General features: G+C 67.4%; 1 protein-coding gene across 3 annotated transcripts in view; it reads left to right on the top strand.

The window, feature by feature from the left end:
- The window catches only part of NDUFAF3 (NADH:ubiquinone oxidoreductase complex assembly factor 3), a 33,067-nt gene extending 6,101 nt beyond the window's left edge, over positions 1–26,966 (top strand). Inside the window, exons 1-6 of one of the 3 annotated variants that reach the window (XM_084634003.1) lie at positions 19,374–19,517; positions 24,122–24,211; positions 24,826–25,018; positions 25,453–25,519; positions 25,972–26,072; positions 26,727–26,966. In XM_084634003.1, coding sequence (XP_084490129.1) covers positions 24,126–24,211; positions 24,826–25,018; positions 25,453–25,519; positions 25,972–26,072; positions 26,727–26,822 — 543 coding nt within the window. In that variant the 5' untranslated portion in view covers positions 19,374–19,517; positions 24,122–24,125 and the 3' untranslated portion in view covers positions 26,823–26,966. Of the gene's footprint in view, positions 1–19,373; positions 19,556–24,121; positions 24,212–24,825; positions 25,019–25,452; positions 25,520–25,971; positions 26,073–26,726 lie in introns of those variants that run through there. The other 2 variants (XM_084634004.1, XM_084634002.1) reach the window with 2 other exon arrangements.
- Positions 26,967–27,504: the final 538 nt, after the last annotated feature.

Below are 27,504 nucleotides of genomic sequence, written 5' to 3'. Positions count from 1 at the left end.
CTCTAGTACAGATGAGGCGCTGTGCTAACCGCTGTGTGGTCTGGGCTTGCTCTGAGCAGGGTTAAACATCTCAGCGGTGAAAACTCCAGCACGACATCTGCACTGGGGCTTCCATCGTTGCTTCCCCTGGGTGAGATGTGCTGGTGGGTGCACAGTGCTGCGAGCTCAGTGCGGAGGGAGCAAAGTCCACCAGCAAAAGTACCCTGCTTTGGCTGCTCCCCTGCCCTGGGGAGTGCGCAGGAGCAGCTGTCCCCTGGCCAGCTGGGAGGCCAGGCAGGGGTTGCCTCAGGAGGGCTGGCTCTGTCCTGACTCTGTGGGTACCAACGCATAGTGGCTGCAGTGCAGGCAGGGAGGAACCACTCCAGCCCCAGCAAGCAGCCCAGCTTCAGGGGACTCAGTAGGGCAGACAAAGGAGACGAGGCATTATTGGGAGTCAGGGTGCTGGCGGCACATGGCTCAGCAGGAGGCTTGGAGCTGTTGGGGTGTGGTGATCAGGACCTCCTGAGGGTCTCCCCCAGTGCACGGATCTGCTGACTTTCCCATGACGCAGTATGTGGTGAGGGCATGCGAGCTGTCATGGACTTGGGAACTGACTCGGAACCAGACTTGGCACTTCCAGCTGAGACAGCAAAGCGAGGGGGCACTAGGAAAACAGGCCAACACAGCCTGGATCCAGGCCCTTTCGGGGGGTCAGTAGTGAAGACTGATGGCCCTGTGGGAGGCTGGGAGGGGTGTATCATCTCCATGGGACAGGCAGCAAAACGAAGGCCCAGACAAAGTAGTGGAAGGGCTGGAATAGAGCCCACATCCCCTGTTCAACTGCTAGACCAAATCTAGGAGTCCTTACGCCCAGCCTCCTCTGCCCGCTAGGTAACGTTGGCTGGGGAAAATGATGAGCCACGTATCAAGTCATTTTGCACATTGTATTGAGAGCTCTTCCAGATGCAGGCACACGTGGACTGAAGGCCACAGACCAGGAGAGGGAGTCAGTGGGAGAGCAGTCTGCCTTCAGTCACAGAGCTACATTCAGGCAGGGTGGGATCCTCTGGATCGCATGCTGGGCTAACGGCACTCAGTCTTCCTCCAGGAGGTGCCGAAAGAGCTTTGGACGGACACGACATTCCCGATGGCTCTCTGGCTGCTCGCTCAGCGGGAGTGATCGTGTCATTCCAAAGCAGTTTCTCTCCAGCGGCTGGATGGTGGCAGGGTCGCTAGAGTCTGTCATGTTCCAGCTCAGATTACCCACGTGGCTGCTTCTCCATGGAAGACCATGCTGCCCCCCACTGTCCTGGCTGGCTCCAGTGTCACCCTGGTTCCTACGCCTGGAGCGTGGAGAGCAGAGAGCGCCCCCCACCAGCCCCGTTTAGAAGGGACGAGGAATCTCAGGCAAACGTGTGAGCGCCCCCCACCAGCCCCGTTTAGAAGGGACGGGGAATCTCAGGCAAACGTGTGAGCGCCCCCCACCAGCCCCGTTTAGAAGGGACGGGGAATCTCAGGCAAACGTGTGAGCGCCCCCCACCAGCCCCGTTTAGAAGGGACGAGGAATCTCAGGCAAACGTGTTCTGTGCTTGCCCCTCAGCTGTGCTGCTCCCTGCATGCCAGATTGCTGCCGTGGGCTTGCCTGCTTGTATCTCACTGCTGCCCTGCTCATGGCACTAGCTTAGAGGCTCTGGTTGGAGCTTCAGGTCCTCACTGGTCTTCCCTTGCCTTAGTTTCCCATTCCTCTTGACTACTGCTGCTTCCAGCCCAAACCTGGATCCAGCCCGCTGGGTGCCTGTGAGCACCTCCTTCCCTTCAGTGGCTGTCTAGGAACATTTCGTCTGCCCTCAGCTCTTTCCTTGGGCATCTGGGGACTGAGCTCAGGCAGCTTTGAAACCGAAAGGGCAGCAGGATCGTGAAGTGCTGCCCAAACTCTCCATCCCGGGCTGGAGGGAGCCTCCTGCTAGGGGAAGAGGAATTGGCTCTGGGTGTGTCCCTCCTGCCCAAGGCTGATGCCATGTCTCAGGGGAGAGGCACTGTGGGCTTGCTCTCCAGAGTCTGGACTCACCTGTGCCCAGTTGTGCCCTGTGGCATCCCATGATTTGGGACCTCGGGGTGTGCCACGTTACTTGCACCTGTGCACCACCTGCACAGAGGAGCTGCTACAGACAGTGCAGTCACCCACTAGCAGGCAAGGCCAGTCCGTTCTCCAGTAGATAATGGGAAGGTCCTTGTAGACACGACCCTGGGCTTTTCCCATCCACATCCCCCTGTGGCTCTGCCAGGAGTTCTCTATCTCCCAGTGCTGGGCTGGGTGGATCCCTCCTGCTGCGTCACTTTTCTGAGCACTAGTGCGTGCAAGGCCCAGCCTGTGGCGCAGAGCTGGGGAAGAGCCCTCCTCCCTCCAGCCTGAGTTACACTCACAGCAGCAGGAAGCACGTGCATGTGTCTTGTGACTTCAGCCTCCTGCTGGGGTCCTCTCTGGCCTGCTGCAGGTGGCCACATCCACATTGTGGCCGGCAGCCGGTGGCTGCCGCTTCTGCAGAGACTCTTCTGGTGGTTTTCCCCCAGGAAATGCACAGCTATCTTTAGATAGCTAGAGCACGAGACTGCAGGAGAGCCCTGTGGACTCAGCCTCCTGCTGCTCAGCTGGTTCAGTGCCTGCAGTGAGGAAGCAGGGCCAGAGTTTGGGGGCCAGCTCCTCCCTGATTGAACCAGACCTCACTCATGTCAAAGGGAGCCCTGCTGGGTGGGGAGATGTATTGTGCCTCTCCCCTGCACATGCATGCCCAGATGCACTCTGGGACCTGCCTTTGAACTGCAACTAGGTTCAGTTTGTGGGGTGCCCACTTTGCCCCACCCAGCACGGCTGCTGCAGTAGGTCCCAAAACCACATGTCCTTTGAGGTGGGGCTTTTGAGTACAGTGGCAAGGCAACACAGTGCCTGGGTGGGCGTGTGCCCTGTGTGGAGTCCTCTGCAGGTCCCAGTTCAGGGTGGGGAACCGGCCACTTTACCCAGCAAAGTGCTGAGTGCCAGCCTGTCTGTCCGTCCCCTCCTCCCCAGGAGTGGGGTCTCTTGGCTTTGTTTGATGCTCCCTGGCTGGAAGACCAGTCTGCAGCCAAGCACCTGTTACAGTAACCGTTGGGTGGGACTGGAGGTTTCTCTTTCGCTTGTTCAGGCCCTGCCTTCACTTCCTGTTTCTCCCGCCTGCAGAGAGTCTCTGCTTCCCCAGCACAAGGCATGCAGCCACAGTGGCAGCCCTTGCTGTGCTCATTCATGGGAGTGGCTGCCCAGAGCCGCAGGGGCCCCACAGCAAGAAGGAGCCTGGGTATGTTAAGAGCAGGGTTTAAAACTCCTGACTCCCACCACCTGGGGTATTCCAGTCTCCCTCATTCTACTGCTGTGAAGCAATACCAGCCCACAGACCGTCAGGGCCGCCGCCTCGTAGCCCTGGTCTGCAGCCCCTGCTATTCCAGCTCTCCCACTCCTGAACAGTTGGCCCCAGTTGTCTGTGCAGAGATTTTTGTTGCAAGACGGAAAGAACCAAATTCCCCTCAATCCAAGAGGTTACTGTGTAAAGCCATAGGCCTCACTCCCTGTCTTGGTGCGTTCCGTTGCTCTCACCCTAACTCACTACAGGAACTTGTGTGGTCTGTGTTCCTGTCACCACTATGCCTCTATCCCACCAACTCTTGGCCCGTTGTTTAAAGCAGCCAAATAGCTGTCTGTGTAACTACCTGAGACTGGCCTGACTCTTGTGGAGTACACAGAGAGCAGCAAACCATCCAAGGTCCCTTTGCTCCGAGAAAGTCCTGCAGAGGCTGTGAAGGGAAGGAGTTACTTCTAGTCCATTAGAACAAACCATTATTACAAGGAAGAGACTTGCATTCTGTAACCCAGGAAGACCCAGTGCCTACCAGTAGCATGACCAGATGTCCCGATTTTATAGGGACAGTCCTGATATTTGGGGCTTTTTCTTATATAGGCTCCTATTACCCCCCCCATCCCCATCCCAATTTTTCACACTTGCTATCTGTCAGTACCTACCTGTCAGTAATGTTCCTTGGAGCAGTGTCTCGGGGGCTTGGCAGAGAGCTTGAAAATGCATATGATGCTATGAGCCCTTGGTGTGAGGTTGCCCCAGTGCAGGATGGGCTGACAGATGCCCGGGCAGGAGAGCAGGTAACGAAATCCAACCGCAGCTGGGATGCTCAGAGGAAGACAGCTGCTTTTGGGATTCCGTTGCCCGCTGTCACGCTATCGAGTGGGCAGGTGGGTATCTGGTGCAACAATCCCCAGGAACCAGGCCCAGCAGAAAAGTCCATCTTCAGATTCCTGGGGTGGGTGTAGAGCAACAGACTAACACCATGTAAAATAGCACGGCTACGACAGCACTGCAAACAGTCAAACCGTCCGTGGGATACACCAAGGAGCGGACGATCACTTACCACAGCTGCCAACAGCGGGACCCACATGAGGGAGCGTTGAGACTGTCTTGAACTCACCGAGCAGCCTCTTCCCAGGGTCTACAAGCCCGCAGCAGATCACTGTAGGAAGAGGAACTCCTCCAGAATCAAGGCCTCATGAGCATGGTTAGTTAATGCTGCAGACCTATCACCGTCATGCAAACTAGCCATAGAAACTGTGTACATGGAGCAGAGAAGCCTCTGATCCCAGCCGAGGGGCCGAGGAACGGAGCCGCCCTACTCACTGCTGGAGCTGTGATCTGCTACGACTTCAGAAGCTAAGCTTCTCTGCGCAGGGTCAGTCGCTGGGTTTTAGAAATCCAGGGAGCGGCAATAAGTGGTGATGTAAAGTGGTGCTCATCCCTTGGAGTCATTAGTGAGCCCAGTGTGTGACCATGATCCTATGGGGCATGGGCTGCTGGAGGTGTCCTCTTTCCAGTAAAACCTGCCCAAGGGCCTGGCCACGCAGGGTTATTAAAGATCGCCTGGCGTGTGTTCTGGCCAAAGCAGCATGTGGGTAATTATGTTCTGCTAAATTCCTTTTGCCCTTTCTGTTCGATAAGGGATTCTTCTTCACTCCCCCCTGCTAAGCTGGTGCTGGGTGCTGTTAGAGAGTTTCTGTGCTCCACCCCAGAGGGGGCTGCATTCTGATGGTGGGTATAGTAATCTCTGTGAGCACATGCATGGTTTGTAAGGGACTGGCGTAGGGAAGGAGCTGTAGGGATACAATTGTAATGGGGGGAGAGGGATCTTGCAGCAGCTCCACTCCCTGCAGGAGGCTCCACAAAGAACAGGGCAGAATCACTGGCTATGGGGCAGAGGCCAGCCAGTGCAGTGCTGGAAGAGGTTCTGGTGGGGGAGTCAGTGTGTTGGTGGCAAGAAGAGGCTGGTACCGGCGCTGCTGGCCTGGCCCTGCTCCCAACAGGAGGGGCTCTGAACAGGATGGCTGAAGCTGCAAAGCTAGACAGCAGAGAACAAAGAGCTCACCTGGAGGTTGGTTGGGTAGTCCAGCCCTTTCCTAAGGAAGGAGCATCTGGCATTGTAGGAGAGGCTTGTTTAATGCCTGGAAACCCGAGACAGCCCCCCCATCCCCACCCCCAGTCCTTTCATCCTCGCTTAGGCACCTGTGGCTCCTGCTGATGGCGAGGGAGGGGGCCCAGGGGTGCTCAGCACCTCACACAGGCTGGCTGGCTCACACAGGGCGGGGAGACGCAGCCAGGGCTGCCAGTTTGAGCTGGGCAGTGGGAGTCAGGGTTCAGCTGCCGGTTGCTGAGCACACAGCCAGCCCCAGGGAGCAGCACCAGCGCTGGTAGAAGGAGGGTCTGTGAGGGGGGTTAAAGGGAAAGGGGGGTGACGAGCCCAGAGGAATTCCTGACCTGGCATCTCTTCTCTTCTGCGCCTCTCTGAACGTTTCACAGTCCGTCGCTAGCAAGGTGTGACCAGCCCCAATGGCCCCACGCTGCTCTGGCCTGCAGGCCACTGGCCCTCCACTCAGTAAGGGGAGCCAGCTCGTTGTGCCCTCAGTCGGGTCTCTGGGGGAGTCCCCTGCTGCACATGGAGGGAGGCGCAGGAAGTGAAGTTGCTCCCCCTCCCCCGCGTGCCCAGGGTAATTCCAGGGCAGGCTCTGAAAAGGGGCACAAAGTCAGCTGCGACCAGTGCCCGGACTCCTCAGCAGTGAGTCACAGCCACAAGCTGGCACAAGGTAGGGCTTGGCTCTGGGAAAGATGGCGCTTGGAGTCGTCTCTGCCCTGGACCGTCTGTGCCACCCCGAAGGCTCCGGCGCTGCCTCTGATAGTCGTGGGAGGCCTGGGTTGGCGCTGACAGGGGCTGTGGAATGCCAGGGGCCTGAGTCCGAGCCTCGGGGCCTGTGAACAGTCGGGCCTGTGAACTCTGGCTGGCCTCCATGCGGCTCGATGTCAGTGGCGAGTCCCTTGGGTTTAGTGACAGGAGCGTGGTTTCAATGGGCAATGCTAGTGCCAATCCCAGTGCATCGGGGGTGAGAACTGCCCTGGGACGTACACGACCAGCCGCACTGTCAGCAGGAGCCCGGAGTGCCATGGAGCCAGTTCCAGCAGGATCCCCTCCCGCAGTCCTTGGGCGCTGTGGCTGGGGTGAAGGATGCAGGGGAGGACAGTGGTCTCTGCCCGGAGTGGCTGGGGGCCATGCTAATCATGGGTTATTACTTGGGTGACGGTGTTGGCTGGAGATGTAGGCATGGTGCAAATACCTAGGGAGAGACACCCCAAGATTCTCTCTGCCAGCACCACTGCCACCATGCCCCCGCTTCTCTGCACCCTCCTCCCCCTCAGCTCTCTCCAGGCCCCCTGGTGCTGCCCACCCCCCTTCCCCCTCACCGCACTGGGACCGCAGGCTCTAGTGTAAATGTTAGCAAGCTCAGTGGGGCGGGGCAGACAGGCACTGAGGAGCCACATCTGCCCAGATTGCACCCCCCCAGTCCTGCTTCTCTTCCGGCACAGACCAGTCCTTGCCTGGCTTCCTGCTGTGTCCCAGGACTCCCTCAGCCCTGCCAGGAGAGGGCACCACTCCCAGTCCTGCTTAGGTGGCACTCACCAGACAGAGAAGCTGCCTCCTTAGTGGAGCTTCTCTGCAAACCCCCCTCCCCTGACAAGCTGGCGCTGCCTGGCCCCTAAGGTCTGGGGAGGGCCTGCCCGGCTAGGTGAAGCGAGGCAGCCTGTCTCCTTAGTCTGCATTGTGCCCTGGCCCACTGCTGAAGTACCTACAGCTTGGGCCACCCGTCCCCAGCCCAGTGCAGCCAGGCTGAAAAGCGCAGAGGGTCAAATTGCAAATACCTAATTGTTATTCATCTGTCACTGGATCCTCCCAGGACCCTTCCCTGTAACCCCCCCCCCCCCACCGCCCCCAGGAACACTGGGCCAGGGACGGTGGGTGTGTGGGACAGGTGGGACATGGGGAGGCAGCTAAACACACATACACCGCTCCCTATCTAATCCCCCAATGGCATCAGTCCGGCTGCAGGCTCTTTGGAGCAGGGGCTCTGCCACCTATTTGCAACTCTGGAGTGCTGTATAACTAAGACACCATCACTGTAACCTGGGCCCCATCTCTGCCTGCCCCAGTGCAACAGGGCCAGGCAACCTTGCCCCCTCGAGCCAGTCCCCTCCGCTGTGTGTTCTCTCTCTGTCACCTGCCTTCGAAGCCCCCTCCCTGCTCTCTGCTGGCTGGGCCTTTCCCCACGGTGGGGCTGAGCGCTCTTGGCAGGCAGAGCAACTGCAAGGAGGAAATGCTTGTGGGGAGCTGAGGAGATGGGAAACAGGAACTGGAGAGTCAGTGGTGTGTGGGGCAGAGGGGAATCCAGACCAGCAACAGTAGCTTTGACACACTTTTCATGTGAGCTAGCTGCAGCTTGCAGCGACAGAGGAAAGCGCACGGCGTGGCAGCATGCACAAGTTCACAGCACTAGCTGCAAGGGTGCTCACGGTGTGGGCGGGATGGGGGCAGGAGAGCTGGGGGGAGAGCCTGGCTACTCTGGTCCCAGACTCCCCCAGCAGGGGGCACTGTGGGGGGGGCAGGAGTGCCAGCCATGCGGGAACCCTCTCCCAATGGGGGGAACTGTGGGGAGCTGCTGGTTACTCCAGTTCTGGCCTGTCTCAGCAGGGCATGCCCAACAAAGACAAGTGTCCAGCGCTTAGCGGGGTGCTGGGGCTCAAGCAGTTTTTTTACTTTCGTAACGGACACGCCAGGCACAGAGGTGCCGGGGCTCTGAGCTGCCCAGCCTGGAGGTGCCGGGGCTCTGAGCTGGCACAAATTAAGCCCTGCAAGTGCCTGCGTTGGTAAAGTGTTCAGCAGGTCCCTCTCTCCGTTCCAAGGGTCAGAAGTGGGGCTAGGCTGGGAACCTTCCCCAGGGGAATTCCAGCCCAAGGGAGGAGTGACTAAGCTAGTGGTGTCTCCCCTAGCTCCGTGTATCCCAAGCGGTGGGTCACCAGAAGGTTTTAGAGGGGTTGCCGTGTCCGGGGCTGGATTAACCTGTCACCGGGCCCTGGCCTAGGCAAACACGCTTCTGTTGGAGGGGAGGCCCCAGGGTCGGACTCGTGGCCAGGCCAAACCCTGTGCAGCACTGTGACCCCGAGCACCAGGTCACAGTGCAGGGAGCCAGGGTAGCAGGTTAATCAAAGCCCCCCGTCCCCTTGCCCGGGGGCACTGGCTTCCCAACCTGGGCACAGGTAGGTGGGCAGCCTGCGTGCTCCTCGCTCCGATTCATTTCCGCCATTTTGCCCGGGCTCCCCGCCATGGGCCACACCCCAGCTGTGGTGCTGACAGCTTCCTCCTGCCCCCAGACACATGGCAGGGCCAGCCCAGGGGCACTTGGGATGCGTCCGGCTCCTCCACCCCTCAGTCGGTTGCTCAGTCAGGAGCCCTGAACACCCCCGGGGCACAGGGAGCAAATAGGAAATCCTCAGGGCGGGATTCAAACCTGCACCGCAGCAAGTGGCTGGACAGGGTCAGGGGTCAAATGCCAGCCCCCGGCTGTGCCAGTCAAGTGCAGCTCTCCCAGCCAGGGCACCAGCTCCCTCCTCTCACCTGCCAGTCCTGAGGGCGGGAGTGTTGTCCTGTGCAGCCGTCCTCAGCCTGTGCCAGGTTCGGGAGCTTTCCCCAGCCCCCCGGGTAGGACTGGAGGCTGCGCGGGGTCCTCTGGGCACCAGGCTCCCCTGCTGCGCCCCAGCCCCCCACAGAATGCTGCATGGGGCAGGAGGCAGCCCAGCGGGGCAGGAGGCAGCCTGGCAGGGCAGGGCAGGGCAGGCTTGCAGCCAGGGCTGCCAGCTGAGCGTGGAGTCCGCTTGGGTGGCCCCAGGCTGCCCAGAGGCAGAGGCATGGCTGGGGGGGGAGGCGGGCTCCTTCCCTCCCTCTCCAGCCGGTGCCCGTCCCTGCTTGCCAGGCTGCCCCTCCAGCTCTGGCTGCTTTATGCAGAGACGCCCAAGGCGAGTCCCTCTCGGGAAGCCCAGGGCAGCCAATCATGGACTAGCCCCCCCGCACACACACACTCACTTCCCCTTTTCAAGCAGCAGCAGTTTCACTTTTGCTATTACTCTGCCCTGTTCGCCCTGTGCTGCCTGGCGAGGCCGGGTGCAGGCTCGGGCTCCCCCAAGGGCAGGGAAGGGCAGCCCCTCGCTCTGCCTCCCTCCTGCTGTCTGTGCTGGGGGCTGGTCATCCCTGGCTGTGCCTGCCCCTTGCACAGAGCCCAACCCTTTCTGCAGTGCCTGGCCATTGCCTCAGGGCACATGCAGGGGCTGTTGGCGGCAGTGTCTCTTTCCGTGGCTTTGGCACAGTTGTGTCAGGTGCCAGGCTTTGGGTCCTGAGCCAGGACCAGGGCTGGGGATTTCCATCTGCCGCAGATGTTTACAAACCAAATGAACTGAAGGTTGTGTGATCCCACTGCCCCCTTGCTGGGAGCTCAGCTGGGGTGGGCCAGGGAGCACATGGGCCTGTCTCCCCAGCCCTTCAGCTGGCCTCAGCACCATTCAGCTTGGGTGATAACAGAGCCAAGCTGGGTTACACCCAGTCTAAAACCTATGTTCAGTCTGGGAATGGAGCTGGGCTGAGACAAGAAGGATGTGGAAAAATGGGAAAGCATCCAGCGGAGGGCAACAAAAATTATTTGGGGGCTGGAACACATGACTTATGAGGAGAGGCTGAGGGAACTGGGATTGTTTAGTCTGTGGAAGAGAAGAATGAGGGGGGATTTGATAACTGCTTTCAACTACCTGAAAGGGGGCTCCAAAGAGGATGGATCTAGACTGTTCTCAGTGGTAGCTGATGACAGAACGAAGAGGAATGGTCTCAAGTTGCAGTGGGGGAGGTTTAGGTTGGATATTAGGAAAAACTTTTTCACTAGGAGGGTGGTGAAACACTGGAATGCGTTGCCTAGGGAGGTGGTAGAATCTCCTTCCTTAGAGGTTTTTAAGGTCAGGCTTGACAAAGCCCTGGCTGGGATGATTTAGTTGGGATCGGTCCTGCTTTGAGCAGGGGCTTGGACTAGATACCTCCTGAGGTCCCTTCCAGCCCTGAGATTCTATGTTCCTTTAACCCCACCATGGCCATTGCCAAGTATTTGTGCTGCCACGATTCTGCACATAGCTGAAAGCCTCTTCCCATGTCGGCCTCCCCACCCCCTGGGGGGATAGACTCTGCCATGGGACTGCTGAGATCCATGACCAAGGGTCGCATGGGAACCTACAACCATTGTACACCATGCTCTCGCCAAGTGCCTTCCCAAGAGCTCCCCCCGCCCTCCCTCCCCCCCCCGTGCTGCCGGGTCCGGTGGGCCAGGGTCACTGTCACCAAGTCGCTGGGCCTTCAGGGTTTGAGGTTGGGTCATTCTTGCAGCTGCCAGGGCCCCACTTACCTAGCCAGTCGGGAAGCTGAAGTGTGCATGTACTGTGTATGTGGCCATCAGGAGCCTTTGTTCCCAAGAGGCAAAGTGAGCCATAGGCTGGGCTGGAGACGTGGAGATGGCAGGAGGGTGAGTCAGCAGGGAACACGGATTTAGGGGGACTTCTACACTGAACCTGACACAGTGGTCCACTCCACTCCTGCTGTCTGAATGTTCTGTGGCTGGCTTCGCTCCCATTCTTGTCCACAACTAGGAGCCACCAGTGGGATGCACCCATGAAAAAGGCTAATGCAGTCCTAGGTGAGGTATTTCCAGCAGAGACAGGGAAGTGTTAATACCTTGTACAAGGCACAGGGGAGACCTCATCTGGAATGCTAGGTGCAGTTCTGGTCTCCCATGTTTACAAAAGATGATTTCTAGCTGGAATGGGTGCAGAGAAGGACCACTAGGATGAACTGAGGAATGGAAAACCTGCCTTATGAGAGGGGAATCTCGGCTTGTTTAGCCTGACCAAACGCAGGTGAGGGGAGAGCTGCTCGCTGTCCAGCAATCCATGCGAGGGATAACACCAGGCAGGGAGAGGAGTTATTGCAGTTGAGCGAAAGTCTCTACTGGAAATTAGGAGAGGGTTTCTAGCTATCAGAGGAGTGACGTTCTGGAGCAGCCCCCGAGGGGTGCAGTGGGGGCAGAAAACCTAACTGGCTTCGAGCCTGAGCTTGAGAAGTGTCTGGAGGGGCATGGTGTGATGGGGCTGCCTATGATGGCAGGGAGCCGCTCTGCGACTGCTAGCAGGAAATATCCCAATGCCCGGAGATGGGACACGAGCTGGGGAGGGCTCTGGGTTACTGCAGACAGTTCTCTCCCAGGTGGCTGGCTGCTGGGTCTTGCCCATGTGCTCAGGGTCTAACCAATCGCCAGGTCTGGGGTCAGGAAGGAACTTTCCCCTGGGTGAGCTTGGCAGACACCCTGGGGGAGTTACGTCTTCCCCAGCAGCATGGGGCACAGGGCACTGGCTGTTTTGAGTTCATGTCAATGGTGGAGTCTCACTGAAAGGTTTTAAATCTGGATTTGAGGATGTCAGTGACTCAGCCAGAGGCTGGGGTTGATCCCTGGAGGGGGTGGGTGAGGCTCGGTGGCCTGCACCATGCAGGGGATCCATCCCTGTGTAACACTGAGGAACGAGGGGAAGGGGGAGAATGGGACAGCACCACTGCCAAAGCCTGAGTCAGAGGAGGGCATCCTTGTATTTAGGGCACTGGCCTGGGACCCCCAAAGTCTGCGTTCAGTCCCCAGTTCTGCCCCAGGCTTCCTGTGCAACCTTGTGCTGGTCCCTTCATAGTGCAGCCCCTCAGGTCTCCTCTGTGTAACATGGGGGGAGAACTGCATGCCTCACAGGGAACTTGCAGAAATGTCCTTTGGGAGGCTACCCCAGCAATGAGGCCATGGAAAGTCCTAGAAATAACTATACCCCGAGCCCGCTTGTGTACGGTGCCAGGGAAAGCAGCTGGTGTGCGGAGCCCCCAGTTGTGCTGAGCTTTCAGGGCTGGCTAATTGCAACTTGTGGCATTGGGAGAGGCGGTTCCGCCCTGGCAGGGTGTAGCCGCACAAGTCAGGGGAGGCGTCTTGAATAACACTGACAGGCAGAGAGGGACGGAAACTGGCATATGGGACCTGACCCAGCCCAGCCCTGCTGCTGTTTTACAGGGACAAGCAGGGAAACCTGAGCCCGAAATCCAAGCGGATTAGCTGGCTTGGGTTTCTGCAGTGGCTCAGGTCCAGCTTGCAGGTGTTTGGTGGGGAGGGGGTCTGCCCCCAGCTTCACCCACAGCCACTTTCCTGCTTTCCCAAAGCAGCCCTAGGCTACTTGGATCCAGTGCAAGCCCCTTGCAGACATCTTGGGGGGAGGAGGGGAGTAATGGAGGTAATTGTAATCCCCTCTTTGTCCCCACAGAGCCCAGGTGATGCCCCTCAGTCCCCAGGAGGCAGGGGAAAATATCTTTGCTGCTTCTGGAGGGGTGGGGGTGTCTGTGAGGCACAGAGAATCTGGGCCAGAGCACAGCATTGAACCCAGAGCGTTTTAGCCACAAGGACATCCTGCCTGCCTAGCCACAGCCCACAGGGCCTTGTGCTGAGCACCCGCAAAACCCACACCCCAGGGGTCTCCTTCTGGACACCGTGTTTCAGCCAATGTGATGCCCTCCTCCAGCAGAGTGCTAACGGGCGCCCATGCTGCCGTCAGGCAGTGCAGGCCTGTTTGCGAGAAGCCGCGGGGATTTGTACAGGCTTGCAGGTGTGTAGTGCAGTAAGGAGAGGAGGTTGGCTTTCCAGAGAACAGTTTGCAGCCAGGCCCCATTAGCCTTTCTTTGTCCTCAGTAAGGAGCGTGTTCAGCCTGTGATCAGGGCGAACTCTGCCCCTGTGCTAAGGCAGCATTGGTGTCATTGAGCAACCTGGCCTGGCTTTGGAACCAGTTTTGGTTTGGAATGTCCTGGAGTTCTGTCGCCATCCCAGTGAGTCCCAGCGAGCAGCGCCTGGCCGCACTGTCTGCAAGGCCCCTGCCTTTCGGAGCTCGGCTCCTGGAGCCGTGACCCAATCTGCAGAAGTCCTGGGCCTGCCCCACCCATGCAGTGGCTCTGAGGTCAGGAGCTGGGCCAGCAAAGCCCACCTCTCCAGTGCAAGAGGTCCCGGCTAGCACTCAGCCCTCCTCCAAAGCTGCTTTGGCTGTCTTTACCCGTGATGCTCTGTGCCAGGGCTCTCCTCAGTTGACCATCCCTCAGGTGGGCACTAGCCAGGGGCCAACGTTGAGCCCCCAGCCCATCTCCCCTCAGGCAACTGCGAGGCCAGCTTGGAAGTGATCTGTGCAACCATCTGCCAGCACCGCCCTGGGAGGGGACAAGCCGGCACTGCTCTGCTGAGGCTGAGAGACTCATTGTCCATTAATTGACACCTGGGAAAAGCCCCCTGGTCCCCAGGGGCAGGTGCTTTCCAGCAGCCCTGGCACTTGGCTCAGCCCCACCCTAGTGAGGGCTCAGGTGTGGGGGAAGCAGTGCCAGGTCCCAGGGTAGGAGGACTAGTGAAATCCACTCCAGGCTCCTCCTCTACTCTGGCCAAGCAGACACCTGGGGGGCTTGCAGGGAAGGCTGCAGGCCCCATGTCTGAGCAGCCCTGATGCTGCCGTTTGGCTGCAGGGGACTGACCATGCCACAGCAACCCTGGCCTGGGCTTGGGGAGCACCACAGCCCCCCAGTGCATAGGGGTCCCCCGCCCCAGCACACCATGAAGGGACTGGGAGAATGTGCAGAGTGGTAGTGGGGTGCCTGGAACAGAGCAGTGGGGCTGGGGGCAGATGGGGCCGGCGCGGAGCAGTGGGGCTGGGGGCGGGGGGCCGGCGCGGAGCAGTGGGGCTGGGGGCTGGTGGGGCCGGCGTGGAGCAGTGGGGCTGGGGTCAGGCGCGGAGCAGTGGGGCTGGGGGCAGGTGGGGCCGGCGCGGAGCAGTGGGGCTGGGGGCGGGGGGCCGGCACGGAGCAGTGGGGCTGGGGGCACGTGGGGCCGGCGCGGAGCAGTGGGGCTGGGGGCGGGTGGGGCCGGCGCGGAGCAGTGGGGCCGGCGCGGAGCAGTGGGGCTGGGGGCAGGCGCGGAGCAGTGGGGCTGGGGGCAGGTGGGGCCGGCGCGGAGCAGTGGGGCTGGGGGGCCGGCGCGGAGCAGTGGGGCTGGGGGCAGGTGGGGCCGGCGCGGAGCGGTGGGGCTGGGGGCAGGTGGGGCCGGCGCGGAGCGGTGGGGCTGGGGGCAGGTGCGGAGCAGTGGGGCTAGGGGCAGGTGGGGCCGGCGCAGAGCAGTGGGGCTGGGGGCGGGGGGCCGGCGCGGAGCAGTGGGGCTAGGGGCAGGTGGGGCCGGCGCGGAGCAGTGGGGCTGGGGGCAGGCGCGGAGCAGTGGGGCTGGGGGCAGGTGGGGCCGGCGCGGAGCAGTGGGGCTGGGGGGCCGGCGCGGAGCGGTGGGGCTGGGGGCAGGTGGGGCCGGCGCGGAGCGGTGGGGCTGGGGGCAGGTGCGGAGCAGTGGGGCTAGGGGCAGGTGGGGCCGGCGCGGAGCAGTGGGGCTGGGGGCCGGCGCGGAGCAGTGGGGCTGGGGGCGGGGGGCCGGCGCGGAGCAGTGGGGCTGGGGGCAGGTGGGGCCGGCGCGGAGCCGTAGGGCTGGGGGCAGGTGGGGCCGGCGCGGAGCCGTGGGGCTGGGGGCAGGTGGGGCCGGCGCGGAGCAGTGTGGCTGGGGGCTGGTGCGGAGCAGTGGGGCTAGGGGCAGGTAGGGCCGGCGCGGAGCAGTGGGGCTGGTGGCGGGGGGCCGGCGCGGAGCAGTGGGGCTGGGGGCAGGTGGGGCCAGCACGGAGCAGTGGGGCTGGGGGCCGGCGCGGAGCAGTGGGGCTGGGGGCAGGTGGGGCCGGCGTGGAGCAGTGGGGCTGGGGGCTGGTGCGGAGCAGTGGGGCTGGGGGCAGGTGGGGCCGGCGCGGAGCAGTGGGGCTGGGGGCTGGCGCAGAGCAGTGGGGCTGGGGGCAGGTGGGGCCGGCGTGGAGCAATGGGGCTGGGGGCCGGCGCAGAGCAGTGGGGCTGGGGGCAGGTGGGGCCGGCGCAGTGCAGTGGGGCTGGGGGCAGGTGGGGCCGGCGCGGAGCAGTGGGGCTGGGGGCAGGTGGGGCCGGCGCGGAGCAGTGGGGCTGGGGGCTGGTGCGGAGCAGTGGGGCTGGGGGCAGGTGGGGCCGGCGCGGAGCAGTGGGGCTGGGGGCCGGCGCGGAGCAGTGGGGCTGGGGGCAGGTGGGGCCGGCGCGGAGCCGTAGGGCTGGGGGCAGGTGGGGCCGGCGCGGAGCCGTGGGGCTGGGGGCAGGTGGGGCCGGCGCGGAGCAGTGGGGCTGGGGGCTGGTGCGGAGCAGTGGGGCTAGGGGCAGGTAGGGCCGGCGCGGAGCAGTGGGGCTGGTGGCGGGGGGCCGGCGCGGAGCAGTGGGGCTGGGGGCAGGTGGGGCCAGCACGGAGCAGTGGGGCTGGGGGCCGGCGCGGAGCAGTGGGGCTGGGGGCAGGTGGGGCCGGCGTGGAGCAGTGGGGCTGGGGGCTGGTGCGGAGCAGTGGGGCTGGGGGCAGGTGGGGCCGGCGCGGAGCAGTGGGGCTGGGGGCTGGCGCAGAGCAGTGGGGCTGGGGGCAGGTGGGGCCGGCGTGGAGCAATGGGGCTGGGGGCCGGCGCAGAGCAGTGGGGCTGGGGGCAGGTGGGGCCGGCGCAGTGCAGTGGGGCTGGGGGCAGGTGGGGCCGGCGCGGAGCAGTGGGGCTGGGGGCAGGTGGGGCCGGCGCGGAGCAGTGGGGCTGGGGGCTGGTGCGGAGCAGTGGGGCTGGGGGCAGGTGGGGCCGGCGCGGAGCAGTGGGGCTGGGGGCCGGCGCGGAGCAGTGGGGCTGGGGGCAGGTGGGGCCGGCGCGGAGCAGTGGGGCTGGGGGCCGGCGCGGAGCAGTGGGGCTGGGGGCAGGTGGGGCCGGCGCGGAGCAGTGGGGCTGGGGGCCGGCGCGGAGCAGTGGGGCTGGGGGCTGGTGCGGAGCCGTGGGGCTGGGGGCAGGTGGGGCCGGCGCGGAGCAGTGGGGCTGGGGGCGGGGGGCCGGCGCGGAGCAGTGTGGCTGGGGGCTGGTGCGGAGCCGTGGGGCTGGGGGCAGGTGGGGCCGGCGCGGAGCAGTGGGGCTGGGGGCGGGGGGCCGGGGCGCAGCAGTGGGGCTAGGGGCAGGTGGGGCCGGCGCGGAGCAGTGGGGCTGGGGGCAGGCGCGGAGCAGTGGGGCTGGGGGCAGGTGGGGCCGGCGCGGAGCAGTGGGGCTGGGGGGCCGGCGCGGAGCGGTGGGGCTCGGGGCAGGTGGGGCCGGCGCGGAGCGGTGGGGCTGGGGGCAGGTGGGGCCGGCGCGGAGCGGTGGGGCTGGGGGCAGGTGCGGAGCAGTGGGGCTAGGGGCAGGTGGGGCCGGCGCGGAGCAGTGGGGCTGGGGGCAGGTGGGGCCGGCGCGGAGCAGTGGGGCTGGGGGCAGGTGGGGCCGGCGCGGAGCCGTAGGGCTGGGGGCAGGTGGGGCCGGCGCGGAGCCGTGGGGCTGGGGGCAGGCGCGGAGCAGTGGGGCTGGGGGCTGGTGCGGAGCAGTGGGGCTGGGGGCAGGTAGGGCCGGCGCGGAGCAGTGGGGCTGGGGGCTGGTGCGGAGCAGTGGGGCTGGGGGCAGGTGGGGCCGGCGTGGTGCAGTGGGGCTGGGGGCTGGTGCGGAGCAGTGGGGCTGGGGGCAGGTGGGGCCGGCGCGGAGCAGTGGGGCTGGGGGCAGGTGGGGCCGGCGTGGTGCAGTGGGGCTGGGGGCTGGTGCGGAGCAGTGGGGCTGGGGGCAGGTGGGGCCGGCGCGGAACAGTGGGGCTGGGGGCTGGCGCAGAGCAGTGGGGCTGGGGGCAGGTGGGGCCGGCGTGGAGCAGTGGGGCTGGGGGCTGGCGCAGAGCAGTGGGGCTGGGGGCAGGTGGGGCCGGCGCAGAGCAGTGGGGCTGGGGGCAGGTGGGGCCGGCGCGGAGCAGTGGGGCTGGGGGCAGGTGGGGCCGGCGTGGAGCAGTGGGGCTGGGGGCTGGTGCGGAGCAGTGGGGCTGGGGGCAGGTGGGGCCGGCGCGGAGCAGTGGGGCTGGGGGCCGGCGCGGAGCAGTGGGGCTGGGGGCAGGTGGGGCCGGCGCGGAGCAGTGGGGCTGGGGGCCGGCGCGGAGCAGTGGGGCTGGGGGCAGGTGGGGCCGGCGCGGAGCAGTGGGGCTGGGGGCCGGCGCGGAGCAGTGGGGCTGGGGGCAGGTGGGGCCGGCGCGGAGCAGTGGGGCTGGGGGCCGGCGCGGAGCAGTGGGGCTGGGGGCTGGTGCGGAGCCGTGGGGCTGGGGGCAGGTGGGGCCGGCGCGGAGCAGTGGGGCTGGGGGCGGGGGGCCGGCGCGGAGCAGTGTGGCTGGGGGCTGGTGCGGAGCCGTGGGGCTGGGGGCAGGTGGGGCCGGCGCGGAGCAGTGGGGCTGGGGGCGGGGGGCCGGCGCGGAGAAGTGGGGCTGGGGGCAGGTGGGGGCGGCGCGGAGCAGTGGGGCTGGGGGCTGGTGCGGAGCAGTGGGGCTGGGGGCAGGTGGGGCCGGCGCGGAGCAGTGGGGCTGGGGGCCGGCGCGGAGCAGTGGGGCTGGGGGCAGGTGGGGCCGGCGCGGAGTGGTGGGGCTGGGGGCTGGTGCGGAGCAGTGGGGCTAGGGGCAGGTGGGGCCGGCGCGGAGCAGTGGGGCTGGGGGCAGGTGGGGCCGGCGCGGAGCAGTGGGGCTGGGGGCCGGCGCGGAGCAGTGGGGCTGGGGGCAGGTGGGGCCGGCGCGGAGCAGTGGGGCTGGGGGGCTGGTGCGGAGCAGTGGGGCTGGGGGCAGGTGGGGCCGGCGCGGAGCAGTGGGGCTGGGGGCTGGCGCAGAGCAGTGGGGCTGGGGGCAGGTGGGGCCGGCGTGGAGCAGTGGGGCTGGGGGCTGGCGCGGAGCAGTGGGGCTGGGGGCAGGTGGGGCCGGCGCGGAGCAGTGGGGCTGGGGGCCGGCGCGGAGCAGTGGGGCTGGGGGCAGGTGGGGCCGGCGCGGAGCAGTGGGGCTGGGGGCCGGCGCGGAGCAGTGGGGCTGGGGGCTGGTGCGGAGCCGTGGGGCTGGGGGCAGGTGGGGCCGGCGCGGAGCAGTGGGGCTGGGGGCGGGGGGCCGGCGCGGAGCAGTGGGGCTGGGGGCAGGTGGGGCCGGCGCGGAGCAGTGGGGCTGGGGGCTGGTGCGGAGCAGTGGGGCTGGGGGCAGGTGGGGCCGGCGCGGAGCAGTGGGGCTGGGGGCGGGGGGCAGGCGCGGAGCAGTGGGGCTGGGGGCAGGTGGGGCCGGCGCGGAGCAGTGGGGCTGGGGGCGGGGGGCAGGCGCGGAGCAGTGGGGCTGGGGGCAGGTGGGGCCGGCGCGGAGCAGTGGGGCTGGGGGCAGGTGGGACCGGCGCGGAGCAGTGGGGCTGGGGGCTGGTGCGGAGCAGTGGGGCTGGGGGCGGGGGGCCGGCGCGGAGCAGTGGGGCTGGGGGCAGGTGGGACCGGCGCGGAGCAGTGGGGCTGGGGGCGGGGGGCCGGCGCGGAGCAGTGGGGCTGGGGGCAGGTGGGGCCGGCGCGGAGCAGTGGGGCTGGGGGCTGGTGCGGAGCAGTGGGGCTGGGGGCGGGGGGCCGGCGCGGAGCAGTGGGGCTGGGGGCCGGTGCGGAGCAGTGGGGCTGGGGGCGGGGGGCAGGCGCGGAGCAGTGCGGCTGGGGGCAGGTGGGGCTGGCGCGGAGCAGTGGGGCTGGGGGCCGGCGCGGAGCAGTGGGGCTGGGGGCGGGGGGCCGGCGCGGAGCAGTGGGGCTGGGGGCTGGTGCAGAGCAGTGGGGCTGGGGGCGGGGGGCAGGCGCGGAGCAGTGGGGCTGGGGGCAGGTGGGGCTGGCGCGGAGCAGTGGGGCGGGGGGCAGGCGCGGAGCAGTGCGGTTGGGGGCAGGTGGGGCTGGCGCGGAGCAGTGGGGCGGGGGGCCGGCGCGGAGCAGTGGGGCGCAGGGGCCGGCAGACCCTGGGCAGCACCAAGCGCTCCCGAGCCCAGCGGGGAGCTCCCAGCGCCGGGCAGCAGGGGGCAGCAGCGGGAGCGGCGGCAGGGCCCGGCCGGCCGCTCTTCCCGCCGCGCTGCTCCTCGGCAGCGTCTGCAGGCCGCGTAAGCGGGGCTCGTGCAGCCGGGTCCCTCCCCCGCCGGTGCCCCTCACTCCCGACCCGCAGCCCCCCCCCCCCCGCTCCCCCCGCCGGTGCCCCTCACTCCCGACCCGCAGCCCCCCCCCGCCTCCCCCGCCGGTGCCCCTCACTCCCGACCCGCAGCCCCCCCCCCCGCTCCCCCCGCCGGTGCCCCTCACTCCCGACCCGCAGCCCCCCCCCGCCTCCCCCGCCGGTGCCCCTCACTCCCGACCCGCAGCCCCCCCCCGCTCCCCCCGCCGGTGCCCCTCACTCCCGACCCGCAGCCCCCCCCGCCTCCCCCGCCGGTGCCCCTCACTCCCGACCCGCAGCCCCCCCCCGGCTCCCCCGCCGGTGCCCCTCACTCCCGACCCGCAGCCCCCCCCCGGCTCCCCCGCCGGTGCCCCTCACTCCCGACCCGCAGCCCCCCCCCCCGCTCCCCCCGCCGGTGCCCCTCACTCCCGACCCGCAGCCCCCCCCCGCTCCCCCCGCCGGTGCCCCTCACTCCCGACCCGCAGCCCCCCCCCCCGCTCCCCCCGCCGGTGCCCCTCACTCCCGACCCGCAGCCCCCCCCCCCCGCTCCCCCCGCCGGTGCCCCTCACTCCCGACCCGCAGCCCCCCCCCGCTCCCCCCGCCGGTGCCCCTCACTCCCGACCCGCAGCCCCCCCCCGCCTCCCCCGCCGGTGCCCCTCACTCCCGACCCGCAGCCCCCCCCCCCGCTCCCCCCGCCGGTGCCCCTCACTCCCGACCCGCAGCCCCCCCCCGCTCCCCCCGCCGGTGCCCCTCACTCCCGACCCGCAGCCCCCCCCCGCCTCCCCCGCCGGTGCCCCTCACTCCCGACCCGCAGCCCCCCCCCCGCTCCCTCCGCCGGTGCCCCTCACTCCCGACACGCAGCCCCCCCCCGCCTCCGCCGCCGGTGCCCCTCACTCCCGACCCGCAGCCCCCTCCGCTCCCCCCGCCGGTGCTCCTCACTCCCGACCCGCAGCCCCCCCCCCGCTCCCCCCGCCGGTGCCCCTCACTCCCGACCCGCAGACTCCCCCCTCCCCCCGCCGGTGCCCCTCACTCCCGACCCGCAGCCCCCCCCGCTCCCCCCGCCGGTGCCCCTCACTCCCGACCCGCAGCCCTCCTCCGCTCCCCCCGCCGGTGCCCCTCACTCCCGACCCGCAGCCCCCCCCCCTCCCCCCGCCGGTGCCCCTCACTCCCGACCCGCAGACCCCCCGCTCCCCTCACTCCCGACACGCAGCCCCCCCCCGCTCCCCCCGCCGGTGCTCCTCACTCCCGACCCGCAGACTCCCCCCTCCCCCCGCCGGTGCCCCTCACTCCCGACCCGCAGCCCCCCCCCGCTCCCCCCGCCGGTGCCCCTCACTCCCGACCCGCAGCCCCCCCCCGCTCCCCCCGCCGGTGCCCCTCACTCCCGACCCGCAGCCCCCCTCCGCTCCCCCCGCCGGTGCCCCTCACTCCCGACCCGCAGCCCCCCCCCTCCCCCCGCCGGTGCCCCTCACTCCCGACCCGCAGCTCCCCCCGCCGGTGCCCCTCACTCCCGACCCGCAGCCCCCCTCCGCTCCCCCCGCCGGTGCTCCTCACTCCCGACCCGCAGACTCCCCCCTCCCCCCGCCGGTGCCCCTCACTCCCGACCCGCAGCCCCCCCCCGCTCCCCCCGCCGGTGCCCCTCACTCCCGACCCGCAGCCCTCCTCCGCTCCCCCCGCCGGTGCCCCTCACTCCCGACCCGCAGCCCTCCTCCGCTCCCCCCGCCGGTGCCCCTCACTCCCGACCCGCAGCCCCCCCCCTGCTCCCCCCGCCGGTGCCCCTCACTCCCGACCCGCAGCCCCCCCCCGCTCCCCCCGCCGCTGCCCCTCACTCCCGACCCGCAGACCCCCCCGCCGGTGCCCCTCACTCCCGACCTGCAGACCCCCCGCTCCCCTCACTCCTGACCCGCAGCCCCCCCCCCCGCTCCCCCTGCCGGTGCCCCTCACTCCCGACCCGCAGCCCCCCCCCCCGCTCCCCCTGCCGGTGCCCCTCACTCCCGACCCGCAGCCCCCCCCCGCTCCCCCTGCCGGTGCCCCTCACTCCCGACCCGCAGCCCCCCCCCCGCTCCCCCAGCCGGTGCCCCTCACTCCCGACCCGCAGCCCCCCCCCGCTCCCCCCGCCGGTGCCCCTCACTCCCGACCCGCAGCCCCCCCCTCCCCCCGCCAGTGCCCCTCACTCCCGACCCGCAGCCCCCCCCCGCTCCCCCCGCCGGTGCCCCTCACTCCCGACCCGCAGCCCTCCCCCCCGCTCCCCCCGCCGGTGCCCCTCACTCCCGACCCGCAGCCCTCCCCCCCGCTCCCCCAGCCGGTGCCCCTCACTCCCGACCCGCAGCCCCCCCCCCGCTCCCCCCACCGGTGCCCCTCACTCCCGACCCGCAGCCCCCCCCTCCCCCCGCCGGTGCCCCTCACTCCCGACCTGCAGACCCCCCGCTCCCCTCACTCCTGACCCGCAGCCCCCCCCCTCCCCCCGCCGGTGCCCCTCACTCCCGACCCGCAGCCCCCCCCCCGCTCCCCCCGCCGGTGCCCCTCACTCCCGACCCGCAGCCCCCCCCCCCGCTCCCCCCGTCGGTGCCCCTCACTCCCGACCCGCAGCCCCCCCCCCCGCTCCCCCTGCCGGTGCCCCTCACTCCCGACCCGCAGCCCCCCCCCGCTCCCCCCGCCGGTGCCCCTCACTCCCGACCCGCAGCCCCCCCCCGCTCCCCCCGCCGGTGCCCCTCACTTCCGACCCGCAGCCCCCCCCTCCCCCCGCCGGTGCCCCTCACTCCCGACCCGCAGACCCCCCGCTCCCCTCACTCCCGACACGCAGCCCCCCCCGCTCCCCCCGCCGGTGCTCCTCACTCCCGACCCGCAGACTCCCCCCTCCCCCCGCTGGTGCCCCTCACTCCCGACCCGCAGACTCCCCCCTCCCCCCGCCGGTGCCCCTCACTCCCGACCCGCAGCCCCCCCCCGCTCCCCCCGCCGGTGCCCCTCACTCCCGACCCGCAGCCCCCCCCCGCTCCCCCCGCCGGTGCCCCTCACTCCCGACCCGCAGCCCCCCTCCGCTCCCCCCGCCGGTGCCCCTCACTCCCGACCCGCAGCTCCCCCCGCCGGTGCCCCTCACTCCCGACCCGCAGCCCCCCTCCGCTCCCCCCGCCGGTGCTCCTCACTCCCGACCCGCAGACTCCCCCCTCCCCCCGCCGGTGCCCCTCACTCCCGACCCGCAGCCCCCCCCCGCTCCCCCCGCCGGTGCCCCTCACTCCCGACCCGCAGCCCTCCTCCGCTCCCCCCGCCGGTGCCCCTCACTTCCGACCCGCAGCCCCCCCCCCTCCCCCCGCCGGTGCCCCTCACTCCCGACCCGCAGACCCCCCGCTCCCCTCACTCCCGACACGCAGCCCCCCCCCGCTCCCCCCGCCGGTGCTCCTCACTCCCGACCCGCAGACTCCCCCCTCCCCCCGCCGGTGCCCCTCACTCCCGACCCGCAGCCCCCCCGCTCCCCCCGCCGGTGCCCCTCACTCCCGACCCGCAGCCCCCCCCCGCTCCCCCCGCCGGTGCCCCTCACTCCCGACCCGCAGCCCCCCTCCGCTCCCCCCGCCGGTGCCCCTCACTCCCGACCCGCAGCCCCCCCCCTCCCCCCGCCGGTGCCCCTCACTCCCGACCCGCAGCTCCCCCCGCCGGTGCCCCTCACTCCCGACCCGCAGCCCCCCTCCGCTCCCCCCGCCGGTGCTCCTCACTCCCGACCCGCAGACTCCCCCCTCCCCCCGCCGGTGCCCCTCACTCCCGACCCGCAGCCCCCCCCCGCTCCCCCCGCCGGTGCCCCTCACTCCCGACCCGCAGCCCTCCTCCGCTCCCCCCGCCGGTGCCCCTCACTCCCGACCCGCAGCCCTCCTCCGCTCCCCCCGCCGGTGCCCCTCACTCCCGACCCGCAGCCCCCCCCCTGCTCCCCCCGCCGGTGCCCCTCACTCCCGACCCGCAGCCCCCCCCCGCTCCCCCCGCCGCTGCCCCTCACTCCCGACCCGCAGACCCCCCCGCCGGTGCCCCTCACTCCCGACCTGCAGACCCCCCCCTCCCCCCGCCGGTGCCCCTCACTCCCGACCCGCAGCCCCCCTCGCCGGTGCCCCTCACTCCCGACCCGCAGCCCCCCTCGCCGGTGCCCCTCACTCCCGACCCGCAGCCCCCCCGCTCCCCCCGCCGGTGCCCCTCACTCCCGACCCGCAGCCCCCCCCCGCCGGTGCCCCTCACTCCCGACCCGCATACCCCCCCCTCCCCCCGCCGGTGCCCCTCACTCCCGACCCGCAGCTCCCCCGCTCCCCTCACTCCCGACCCGCAGCCCCCCCCCCGCCGGTGCTCCTCACTCCCGACCCGCAGACCCCCCCCTCCCCCCGCCGGTGCCCCTCACTCCCAACCGACAGCCCCTGCTACCCCAGCCCTGGGCTCTTCCCGCCGGTGCCCCTCCATCCACCCCCACAGTGCTCCGTGGTTCAGCCCAGGGCTCTCCCCACAGCTGGCGCTGGTGGTTTCTCGGTGCGCTGGGGTTGCCAGCTGTGGCCCCGCGGCTCTGCCCTGACCCCTCTCTCCGTCTCATTGCAGCAGGATGGCTCTGGCCTCTGTGAGGATGCTCTGCTGCAGGGGCATAGCTCCTAGCTGGAGGCTGGCAGCTGCCAGGAGAGCCCCGGACTGGTAAGGTCGGGAGCGCCCCGTGGGGCCCAGCACCACGTCTCCCTGGATTTCCCTTGGTCCAGCACGGGCCTGACCTCCCTCTGCCTGGGAGAGGCTGTCCTCAGCAGCTAGCAGAGCCTGGCCACTGTGGTGAATGAGGCCAGGTCCAGGCTGGCCGGTGCTCTAGCTGCAAGACAGAGCTGGCCAGCAATGCCCATGGCCCCTCTTACCCAGGCCCAGCTGCTGCTCCTGCACTCAGTCATAGAATCATAGAATATCAGGGTTGGAAGGGATCTCAGGAGGTCATCTAGTCCAACCCCCTGCTTGAAGCAGGACCAATCCCCAATTTTTGCCCCAGATCCCTAAATGGAGGATTGAACTCACAACCCTGGGTTTAGCAGGCCAATGCTCAAACCACTGAGCTGTCCCTCCCCCCCTGCATGGTGGGGCTTGAGCTGGCCACTCAGAGGCTGTCTGGGAGCCTTCCCCTGCGGTTATGAGGCCCTTCACGGCAGTAGGGGAGCCAGCCACCATGCACAGTGGGGGGAGGTCTCTGCCCAAGGGGGACTGCGGGTGAGGAAGCGAAGTCTTGGGGCTTTTGGCTGGTGGGTCTCAGTCAAGCCTTCCTGTGACAGGCAGCCTCGCCGGGGTCACCGCCTCACCCCTGCAGATGACGAGCTTTACCAGAAGACAACGCTGAAGGCGCTGGAGCGGGAATCCTCCAGCATGATGTTCATAGACAGCTACAGCAGCCGGGGCTTCACCATCAATGGGGACAAGGTGGTGGGGCCCTGCGCCATCATCCCACGTGCCATCCTGCAGTGGAATGTGAGTGCCCCAGGGGTCCTCCCCCTCCCCACAGGGCCTGGGCCTTCAACTCCCCACTGTGTTGAGCTCCTAGGCCTGGGGCAGTGGAGTTCCCCATGCCCAGGTGGCCAGTCCAGTCCTGGGGGTGGGTGTGTGGGAGACCCAGGGAGCTAGGCCTGGTTGGGAACATGTCCGTCACTTTGACTCTTCCCTGCCCCCAAGGGGGTGTGCAGGTGATTTGACCTGGACCTCCCTGGCTGTGTGTTGAAACCTGCCCAGTCAAGGCAGCAGCAAGCTCTAGGGGCAGGTTGCTATTGGACTAGTGTGGGCGTGATGGTTCAGTGGGGCATCTCCCCCATGCAGGGCACAGATTGCATTCCAAGCCAGGTGGCATTGTGAGCAGGAGAGGTGCACAGGGAGGTGTCTTGTCTGTGAGTGTCCTTTCTTTCCTTCAGGTTGGCTCTTACCAGGACATCACCGAGGAGAGCCTGGTACTGTTCCGGCTGCTGGAGCCGAGAATAGGTAGGTTGGAGGCGCAGAGACGAGCCGGGCACTGGGTGGGTGTGCTGGTCCCCAGAGTGAGCCAGGAGCAGGGGCTGCACTGGCCAAGCCACACTTCTGACCTGCCCATGGCATGTGCTGGCACATGTCCTGCTACCCTGCCCTTGTCTGAGCCAAAGCAGAACTTCCCCTTCCCCAGACACTGCCCAGCAATGAGCATCGGGAGTGGGGCAGCCAGGCTGGGGTTACTCCGTGTCTTACAAGGCTGTGGCCACTGTAGTCTGAATGGACGGATGGGGCTGTGGCTGGGGGAGGGACTGGCCAGCGCCAGGATGGCTGTACTGGTTGTGTGCTGTGGCTGAAGCTGCAGGTGCTGAGCACCCACCACAATGTGGGGCGGGCGAGGGGCAGGGCTGGGTTTCGCCATGGGGCTAACACAGCCTCTCTCACCTGGGCTTGTCTCTTGCTACTAGAAATCCTGGTGCTGGGCATGGGGGACAAGGTGGAGCGGCTGGAGCCCGACGTCCTGAAGTTCATGAGGGAATGTGGAATCGCTGTGGAGGTGCAGGACACGGTAGGGGGGACATGCTGGGAACACGAGTGAAGCTGAGCAGACTTGCCAGGCCCCTACCTCAGGGATGTCTGCAGCAGCTCAGAATATCTGTTCAGGAAGCCCAGAACAAGGGGCATGTTCCGAGGCGAAGGTAACCACTCCTCCCCCAGGCCCTGCCCTATGCATTGGCCCCTTGCTTAGATGGGTGGAGGCCACCAGTGACCCTGCAGGGCCAGGGAGTGTGAAGCATGACCCAGTTACTGGGCCCCCTACCACATCATTTCACCGGACTGTGCAATGGCAGCATCCCTGTGATCATGCGCACAGCTCTGCAATGGTTGTGGGCCTGGGCACATGCTGGGACAGGGCATCTGTGCCTTGGTGGCTGTTTGCTTGAGATGCAGTCCTGCCAACATGAGCTGAACCCTCAGGTGCAGTGACAGGCATGGAACTCTTCCCTGCACCATAGACCCTGGGCTAATGATCACGTGTCTAGTGGTGAAAGGCAGGCCTGGGAGTAGGTGGGCAGAGATGAGAACATGGCTTAAGGGCAGGGTATGTGGGCTTCTTCTCCCCTGCTTCCAGGAAGACAGGGGCTTGGGTAAATGTTCCACATGGCCAAGGGCTGTGCATTAGTCATTGATGGTTTCTGGGCCTTTGCCTTCTCTTTCACAGCCTAACGCTTGTGCAACGTTCAACTTCCTGACAAGTGAGGGTCGGGTAACTGCAGCTGCCCTCATCCCCCCCCATGCTGTTGGAGCCCTGAGGTAGAAGCAGCTGAGCCCCTGTGGCAGGACATGATACTGGCCCTTGGGAACGCCACCCACACCTGGGGTGGGACAGGGCCTGGAAACAGAACATGAACTGTTACTGGAGAAAATGGTTCAGAATAAACTGTGACCAGCTGTGCAGGGCCATGGGTGTCTGTCTGAACTGCTGGGCCTGGCCCCTCACTCAGGTGGGGGCTTGCTGCTAGGGACTATGCAAAAGAAGATAAGGGCTGCAGGGGCAGCTACCCCCATGTTGGTGCAGAACTGTTCCTGGAACAGGCTGTAGCCCTGACTCAAAGCCTCTCTGTCCCTGGGCCCAGGAATGCTAGTGGCAGGACCTGCCCTGAACTGGGCTGAAACTCCTCTTGCCACCCGCTGCCTTATTAGGACCTGCCCCTTCCACTCTGCTTTTGGGCAGCCTAGCATGAGAGGTTCTGAGCAGGCTGCAGCTGGATCGTGGCTCAGCTGGGTTTTGAAGGGGCACCTGCCACAGAAGTTCCTCCACTTGGCAGTAGAAAACTCTCATGAGGTACTCGAGCAAGCTGTGGTGGTCAGGCTGAGAGCAGCAGGGATTTACAGGACAGACAGGGCCTGGAATTGTGACTGGAGTACATGGGGGCAATGGTTGCTCTCACAAAAAAGAGCAAATTCAGAGACCAGCAACAAAACCAGCTTAAGGGGTG

This window comes from Lepidochelys olivacea (assembly GCF_965140295.1).
Source record: "Lepidochelys olivacea isolate rLepOli2 genome assembly, chromosome: 7".
In the NCBI taxonomy this organism is placed as follows: Eukaryota; Metazoa; Chordata; order Testudines; family Cheloniidae; genus Lepidochelys; species Lepidochelys olivacea.
The sequence above is the reverse complement of the archived record's forward strand: the minus strand, read 5'-3'. Positions and strand labels throughout refer to the sequence as shown.